The sequence below is a fragment of the Moschus berezovskii genome, chromosome 1 (genome assembly GCF_049115385.1).
Source record: "Moschus berezovskii isolate FMDL1 chromosome 1, NW_MosBer_1.0, whole genome shotgun sequence".
NCBI classification, from domain to species: Eukaryota; Metazoa; Chordata; class Mammalia; order Artiodactyla; family Moschidae; genus Moschus; species Moschus berezovskii.
The window spans coordinates 20,790,277-20,798,926 of NC_142460.1; the positions used below are offsets into that span (position 1 = coordinate 20,790,277).

At 59.6% G+C, this 8,650-nt stretch overlaps 1 protein-coding gene across 2 annotated transcripts; it reads right to left on the minus strand.

Moving 5' to 3' along the window:
- Nucleotides 1-3,267: 3,267 nt before the first annotated feature.
- On the minus strand, nucleotides 3,268-6,829 carry OLIG2 (oligodendrocyte transcription factor 2). 2 transcript variants are annotated; one of them, XM_088835237.1, is made up of 2 exons: nucleotides 6,651-6,829; nucleotides 3,268-5,699 (listed from the first exon to the last, which is right to left on the minus strand). In XM_088835237.1, exon 2 carries the CDS (start codon nucleotides 5,628-5,630, stop codon nucleotides 4,647-4,649), a length of 984 nt encoding a protein of 327 aa, XP_088691363.1. In that variant the 5' UTR covers nucleotides 5,631-5,699; nucleotides 6,651-6,829; the 3' UTR covers nucleotides 3,268-4,646. The 2 variants fall into 2 exon arrangements, with proteins under 2 accessions (XP_088691363.1, XP_088691325.1); XM_088835199.1 differs by having other exon boundaries at nucleotides 3,268-5,702; nucleotides 6,651-6,769.
- Nucleotides 6,830-8,650: the final 1,821 nt, after the last annotated feature.

The window sequence follows — 8,650 nt, forward strand, 5'->3', positions numbered from 1 at the left end:
TGCAGCTGGGCACCGCCTCCAGGCTCTCGGATCTGCCACAACTGTTGGTCACTGGAGTGTCCCTTCACCCCATTAACCCACAATTCATGTCGCCCTGTAGCAACAAGCAGCCCCTGAGGTAGGAGGAAGTGATGAGGGCTGAGCCCCATCTCTGCCCTGCTGGCCCATTACTTTGACCAGGAATGGAGGGTTTAGCCCAGGGGTCGCACTGCCTGCCCCCTCCAAACTGAGCCATGGGATGCTGACCCATACTATTCCATGGCCACCTCTCCCCAGCCAGGGTAGGACTCAGTGTAGCAACCACTTACCCTGAGAACAGCCAGGCCTGATTCTGGCCTCCCTTACAGGTGTGCAGAGACTTAGGGGGCCTGTCAAGAGACTTTGGATGTAGGGCCGATGTCAGAGACCCCCAAGAGTCTTACTGGCACTGTGAGGCCCTTGTGTGGAGGCCCAGATTTGGCTTGAAGTCTGTACTGAAAGAGGGACTTAAAATGAGAGGAAGGCCTGTATAGCAGTTATCTTTTGCCTTCGATGAACTTCTAGGGGGCATCAAGGTATTTACTCGGTAGAAGGAGTTTAGACTCATTGTTAGCTGGGTTCTATCCTAAAGGGAGGCAGACAGATGGCTCTCCAGCACTGAGAGTGTCTAGGGGCCTTTTAAAATCCAGTGTCCTGGCCTGGGGGCTCCTCCCCTTCTCCTGCCTTCCCATCTGGGATTGAGGAGGATGGGTCTTGCTTGCTCGGTTGCCCCAGCCCCAGCCTGCATGCATTTCCCTGGTACTTAAGTCTTCCTCCAGCCATCCTTGCTGGGAGTGTGACCTCTCGGATCTCAGCGACACATTTTCCAATTGAGATGCGCTTTAGATGTGAGGGTTTGCTTTGCGCCTTGGTTCACTTCCAGTTGCCAGAATTCAGAGTTTCAACTTTATGGGCACTGGAGGCATGGGATAGCCCACCCCCCCACCCCCCGCAGGTATTCCCATGTGCCCTCCAACACAGGATCAAACCAGGGATTCCTCATTTCTGTCTCCTGCCCAGTAAGTGAGAGGGGAGGGACGACCATGCCCTGGAGGGCAGAGACCACGGAGGAGGCCCCCCCCAACCTCAAATCAGTCAGTTTTTATGCAGGGGAGAGGGTGGGGGAGAATCTGGAAGACCTTGGGAGCTGGTGACAGAAGTCTCTGGGCACCCAGGCTGAGAGCTGAGACACTCCCTGGGCCATGTGCGGAGATGGGGAAGCTGAGCTGTGGACCAGCGTCCTAGAGAACCTAATGCAGCCTGGAAGGGGGTCCCAGGAGCCAGTGCCCCGAGGACCGAGTCACTGCCCAGTGTCCAACTGTTTGGATACCGCCTTCTCCCTGCCCGCCTCTCTCAGTGTGTAGGGGCGGGGATGCGGAGGTGGTCCTTGGACGTCAGCGTGGGAGCCTAACTTCCTTTCTTGCTCTACTCCGAAGCCCAACCGCTGGCTTGAGTCCCTCACCCAGGCCCCCCGCCACGCCAGGGCCAGTTTCTGCAAGGAGCCATCTGCCCGGAGTGGTCCTGCTCGCCTGTTTGCGCCTCCTCCGCGGCGTCGGAGCGCGCTCGGCTCTCACACTTGGTGGCCTAGATCCCTGACTGGGTGCAAAGTTTAGGCGGGTGGCTCTGGGAAGCGCCCGAGCCTGGGTGGATTCAGGCCCTTCTTCCTTGGGGGCCGAGGTCTAGTCTGACTGGTGGCTGGACAGGAACCGATAGCTTGGAAGTGGGGGACGGGAATGGGGGGATGAGTTGATTTCTTTCAACAACTGCCCCTCCACGGATACACTGCGCCCTCGGGCAGCCCCGCCTGCACCTGCCAAACCTTGGGGTGGGTGTAGGAAGCCGAGACTGCGACAGGGACGCCCCCCCAACCCAATCTGCACCGTGGGGTCCTCTGTGTGGCTTGTAGGCTGGAGAAGGACCCAGTTTTAAATCCTTGACAAATTTCGTTTCAACTGGGATTTGAAAGCAAAACGTACTAGATCCTGCCCTACCCTCTTCTCGGATTCCCGTGGAGCGGTTTGGGCCAGCCCCCTTTATTCCGCCCTCTGCGGCCCCCCAGCCTTCATTCCAGCCGCGGGTGAGAAGCGAAGCCCAGTACGAGGCATCTGATCCCCGGGGGCGCCGGCTCTTTTAGGCCAGTCAGCCTGACAGTACCTGCTGGAAGACCCAGAAACTACCTGTCCAGGAGCGAGGAGATGGAACCAACCTCCCTCCCCTGAAGACCAGTCCTCGTGGGCCCGCCTCGGAGGCGATCTCAAGAAAGGGGGGATGGGGGGTGTCCAACCAGGGAAACCTCCGCCCCAGGTGCTCTAGGAGCTGGAACCTTCCACCGGTGGCCACTAAAGGTACCGTGAGCGAGCGGCCCAGGGCGGGGGACCGTCCACCGCGTCCGCACTTCGCAGCGCTCACGGAGGCGCGCTCTGCTCTGAGCCGGAGGACTGGAAGGAGGCAAAACGTTCTCTCCTCTTCCTTGATCGGGAAAGGCCGAAGCCTTTTAAACTTTTATCCCCAAATCTCTCTTAAGAGCCACGTCCTAAATTTGCCTTGCAGTTTTGGATTGTGAGGAACCCGAGCAGCGAGAAAACAGAGGCGGGAATCTGGATTAGGAAGCGCTAGACCAAAGCGCTGCTGGCGACAGCCTCGCTCCGGGCAGGCAGTGGAGCCGGCGGAGGGTCGCGCGTAGCGCAGGGAAGGGAGCGAAGGGTTAGTGCAACCCGCGCCGCAAGCGCCCGCAGCGCTCTGCCGGGAACCACGTGGCGACGCCGGGCCGAGGGGGCCTCGCGTAGCTGGTCCGCAGACGGATGCGGGTGGACGACCGCCTCTCGGCAGAGGGAAAATGGAATCGCTTCAGGACACGGGGGCCTAAGCGCTCGGACTCCCAGCCAGAGGCACGGGTCTCACCCGAGAGGCCCAAAGTTCGGCGCTGCACGGAGAAAAAATTTTCACTTTCAATGAACCTAATTCTCAACCCAGTCGAAAAGGAGTTCCGGGTTAGGCGTCAGAAAATAAAAAAAAAAAAAACAAATGAGGAGGAGCACGCTGAGGAGGTGCTCAGAACGTGTTTCAAAGAGAATGTTTGTTAGGGGGAAGAAAAATGGGCCAACAATTCTCTCAATCTTTGTAACAAAACCAGCGGAGCGGTCCCCAAATCCAGCCCAGAAGGATGGAGTCCGGCCGCCCGCTTTTCCCAGTTGGCTCCCCGCACCTCCTTCCACCCACAAGGCTGGAAAACACCCGACTTACTCTAAATTTTATTTAAAACCTCAACACTCGATCATTTATTTCATTTTTTTGCAACCAAACAGGTAATAAATATTATTTAGCACTTTTATCTTTTTACAAAAATAAAACAGATGATACACTCTCTGCAAGGGGCAGCGATCGGAGAGGGGATGTTACGTGGCCGACGCTGTGAAGCCCATATTGCAACTCTGCAAGCCGAGGCGGTTCACGCGGAGGGAGGAAGCACGTGGAAAGAGTTTGTCATTTGTGTTAAGCTGGCATAAAGAAACCAATATAGAAGAAACCCGGCTTAGACTGAGGGGGTGGGGGGTGGCAGTCACGTGAGCAATCAGCTTAGCAGCACGCACTTACCTCATTATTGATCTATTTACACATCCCAAAGAGGAAAAAAAGCCGAAAACTAAAAAGTCAACAGAACTCCCAAATAACCCAAACTATATTCACAGCAACATCCTTTGAGTTCTGTCAAATCCTCGGGTGCCCAAATGACTGTCCCCAGCCAGGTAGGAAACCAAATCACTTTGTGCTCCGAGACGGAAAAAAGGGGGAAGGAGGGAAATTCTATTTTAATATAACTAAAAAAACCCACCCGCACCTAAAGTCGACAGTTGTAGATTATAACAATCCACAAGTGGTTCTATTCTGTCTATAAAGCTTGATCGCACTGTTGAAAAAGGAACGTCGACGGATTCCTTCGAAACCACAAACCCAAACCAATTAGAAGCGACAGGGAGGAACAGTCCGAGACCGCAGTGGGTTTATCCAGATACGGGGACTGGACCCGACCGTAAGTGCTTCTGGTGCCGAATACTAACTCGTAGCCCGAGCCCTGGGCCTGGGACGACCCTTGAGGGCGAGTCCGGACGGCCGCTTCTGGACTGCGGATCCAGAGCCCGAGAGGCGAGGAAGTCCCCAGCGCTCCCCTCCTTGCCTTCCTCCTCGGTACTACGAAGTGCTGCCCGGCCGAGTGAGGCCGAGTTCGTAGGGAAAGCAGTTTTTAGGATCACCTCTTTTCTGGGGTTCTGGGGTGGGGGGAGGCAGGGGAGGGAGGGTTGAAAGACGGGATGCGGGTAGCTGCGCCTTCTTATAAAAGTATGTCCAAGGGAGCAGCGCTGCTGTTAAAGCCAGAGAGGGCTGAACCAAGTCCCAGAGCAAATGCAACCGCTCACTGCCCACGGTTCAGCGCTCGCCGCCTCCGCTGCCTCGGATCCCGGGTACCGGAGTCCTCACTTTTGCCCCCCACCCCCAGCTCACGGCACGGAGCTCCTGCTTGGGACTGAGTTCCCAGGCCCCAGCGCCGGCAGGTCCTGGCTTCCCCTCCCCCCCACGCAGCCTCGGGGCTCCCACCCTCCCGGCTCGCCAGAACGCGTCTGCCCCCGGGCCGCTCACTTGGCGTCGGAGGTGAGGCGCTGCAGGCTGCCGGCGCCCATGGCCGACACGTGGTGGTGCGGCGGGGGCACCTGGCACATGCTGCAGGGGCAGGGCATGCCGCCCCAGTGCTGGAAGCCGCCGGTGCCCCCGCCGCTGCCGCCGCCGCCCCCAAGTGGGGCCGCCGCCGCCGCCGCCGCCGACGGAGACTTGAGCAGGCCGTGAGGGGGCCGAATGGAGCCGACCGACGACAACCCGGAGCCGGGCAGGGAGGCGCTGGACACCGCGGCGGCGGCCGCGGCGGCGGCGGCGGCCGCGGCGGCCGGAGGCAGGATGGGATGGTGCACGGCCGGGTGGTGCGCCGCGTGCGCCGCGGCCGCCGGATGAGCTGTGGCGGCGGGCAGAGGCGCCGAGTGTGCCAGGCCGCCGCAGGCCGACGGGTGGAAGCCGGCGTGGTGGCCTCCGTAGATCTCGCTCACCAGTCGCTTCATCTCCTCCAGCGAGTTGGTGAGCATGAGGATGTAGTTGCGCGCCAGCAGCAGCGTGGCGATCTTGGAGAGCTTGCGCACCGACGGGCCGTGCGCGTACGGCATGACCTCGCGCAGCCCGTCCATGGCGATGTTGAGGTCGTGCATCCGCTTGCGCTCGCGGCTGTTGATCTTGAGGCGCAGCTGCTGCAACTCGGGCTCCGTCATCTGTTTCTTGTCCTTCTTGGTGGACGACGCGGCCGCCGACGACGTGGACGAAGAGGTGCTGGACGAGGATGACTTGAAGCCGCCGCCGCCGCCGCCCAGCTTGTCCCCCGGGTGCGCCCCCGCCGCGCCCATGGCTCCGCGCAGCTCGGCGCTCAGATCCGGCGGACAGTCGCTCGGCGTGGACGACGACACGGTGCCCCCCGTGAAGCCGCCGCCCCCGCTGCCCTTGCTCCGGGCCGGCAGGAAAAGGTCATCGGGCTCCGGCGACGATGGCCGGCTAGACACCAGACTGGCGTCCGAGTCCATGGCCCCGAGGGATCGTCGCAGCCTCCACTGGGTCCTCCCCTCCCTGGGTCCTCGGAGCTTCCAGGACGCCTACTGCGGAGAGAGGAGAGAAGCACGAGACAGACTGGAGATCGAACTCGAGATCGAGCGCCGCCGGGGTCGGTGAGAGAGAAAAGCTGCTCCCGCCGGGACTGCAGCGCGGGGTCCAGGCGCCGGTGGCCGTTCGCATCGGGCCCACCTCGCTGTCTCTGGCCTTGGCATGCAGGTAAGCTTTAGTCACCGCTCTCCCTCCCCACCGCCTCCCCGCCGCTCTCATCCACAGGTTGTTTAATCCAGGGAGAATGGAGCGCTCCTCTGGGAGGGTGGCATTCTACGGTTTTTACGCCTTCTGCTAGGAATGAGGTCTTCCCTGGTGGATCAGACGGGAAGATCCCCTGGAGAAGGCGCTGGTAACCCACTCCAGTATTCTCGCCTGGAAAATGCCACGGACAGAGGAGCTTGGCAGGCTACAGTCCATAGGGTCGCAATGAGTCGGACACGACTGAGCGACTAACACACTAAGAATGAGGAGGCTGGATCTCCAGGGCTGGAGTAAAAGTGTCAAGTGAGGGTTTTTCTTTGGGAAGGGTGGAGCTCTAAATAGAGAAGTATTTATTTGGTTCCTCAAACGCATCCACCTTATCTCCATCGACACCGTTCAGCAAACACACGCTCACAGACCTGCAGCCAGCGCCCGCCACGGAGCCCAGACTCCACGCGCTGAGCCTGGGGCGGGCCGGGGGGCTCGCCCAGCTGACTGAGGCTAGGGCAGAAGACCGCTATTGTGGCCCCGATTTCTCGCTTTGGGGCAAAAGGGGTGGTGAGGTGAGAGTGGGAAGGGCCAGGGCAGCGAAGCCGCTCGGGAGAACTGGCGGGCAGGAGAGGGATCTGGATCCATTTTAGCGGAGCTCCCCGGGTGGCAGCCGAAGTGAGGGGCCTCTGTCCCTGGGGTGTAGGCTGGAGTTGCTTGGGGCGGGGGGTTGGGGGGGCGGGCGCACTTACTGCGGATTCGGTTAGAGGAGCTCGGTCCCCAAGACTGCGGCAGAGACCCGGGTCCGGGCGCCGATGTCGCGTCGGTCTATAATGAACATCCGCACCTTTCCCCGCTCGGAGGGTTTTTATAGCCGGGTGGCGGCGGCGACGGCGGCGGTGGCCGCGGCGGGGGCGGGGAACAATGTGCGGGTTTTGGAGGGGCCGCCGCGCCAATGAGCTGGGCAGGCCCGGGGTGGGGGTGGGTGGGGGAGTGGGAAGCTGATGTCATCCGGGCTAATTCCGCTCAATGAAACTCCCCGGGCCGGGCACACGCCTCCTCCCAGCGCTCAGCCAATGGGCGCCCGCGGCCGGGAGAGTCTTGCCGAAGCTTGGACCCCGAGAGGGCGAGTGAGAGGCAAAGCCCAAGGAGGAGGGCGGGCTCGCGGGGGAAGTGCAGAGCGCCGCGGCTGGGACCGAGGGAGAGACGGGACACTGTCAAATTTCTATTAAAATGCAGGAACGCGGAGTCAGGCTGGGGAGGAGGTGCGCGGGGGGCTGTGGGCACGAATTAACCCGGTGCCCAAGGCGTTCGCGTCTTGGGTCGGATCTTCGCAGATAACCCTGGCTACTGGGGAGCTGGGCTGGAGTCTCCTCCCTCCCCACCCCCGTGTGTGTGTGTGTATATTCTCGCCACCTGTTCCCACTTCGTGGGTTTCATCAGCACATGGGCATTTTGAGCCCCAAATGTGCACGATAACCAGGCACGAAACTCCTATTTTCTTTGCACTCGAAGCGCGCCTCTAAGAGGTGGCGACGTCTGCAGCTCGGCCAGCGGCCAGTAGCGCCCCCAGCTGGGCGCCGGGCCTGGCGAGAAGGAAGGCGGGGAAGGCAACAGGGGACCCGCTACCAGGACGGGGCTTTGAAAGAAATAACCTTCTTCATAAAGTTGACGGTGGCGCAGACACCGGGACGAGGCGTTTTCACTGAGAAACCGCGCTAACGCAGGCGGAGAGTTGAGCTCAGGGTCAAGCATCCTTTCGCAGCACCGGAAACCAGAGGACCGTATTTTCTGCACCATCTTTGTGGCGGTCACCACGCCGTGACGTTGAGGGGCAAAGCTGGCTTGTCTGCAGAAAGAAGTCTCAAGCCTGGGCCAAGACTTCTCCACACCAAGGGCCAGACCGCGGGATCCAACCCGTTAGGGCCGAGATCCATGGCGTTTTACCAATCGCAGCCTGGCTCCCAAACCTGGAAATCCTTGACCTCTGAGGAACTAAATCCGATCTGCAGAAGCGCCCAACTGAAGTAGTTCTGTGGTACCGACGCCTCCACCCATTTTACAGATGGGAAAATCGAGAGTGTCGTAGCAAGCCTGGGCGGGGGAGGCGGGAGCGGGGGGGGGGGGGGGGACAAACAAACTCAACCCTTTACTGCGCAGCACCTCTGCCTGAACTGCAGATGGGGGATCTGGTGGTTACTTTATAGTAGGGGCACTGTCTCCCTAACCTCAGACATTTTCTCCTGGTTGAATTTCTGACAGCCATACATTTTGAGCTCAGAGGTTTGTTTCTTCAAATCCAGGACCCTAGTAGTGCTTTACACTGCAGCCTCGGGGACTCGGCCTCAGCCCTCTCTCCAAGGGGGTGTTTATCAGCCTCTTGGTTATCTGCATTATTTGGGACCCTTTAATTTGTATGCACGGTTTTAAAAACACAACAGACAAACAAACTTGGCTAGTAGTAATTCACCTTCAAGCAGCAAAGTTAGAAATAAACTAACAAAACCCCAGATTATTGCCCCCAGTTTGGGGGTAAGTCTTCCAATCCCTTCTACACCAGAAAGGCAGGCGGGCTCTCCCCCTTGCCCCCAGCTCGTGCCTTCTGGGGCGTTATTTTTCAATCCGCCTGTTTCCCAGCTGGCTTTGCAGCCATCCGTTAAATATGTGTTTAAAACGTGAAGAACTGAAGCGTGGAGATGTGTCGTCCAACGGTTCCAGAGGATGACCCAAAACGGTTCAATCAGGCGAATCT

Excerpts from the sequence above, each read along its gene's own strand:
- OLIG2 (XM_088835237.1), bottom strand. The coding sequence starts at position 5,630 with ATGGACTCGGACGCCAGTCTGGTGTCTAGCCGGCCATCGTCGCCGGAG.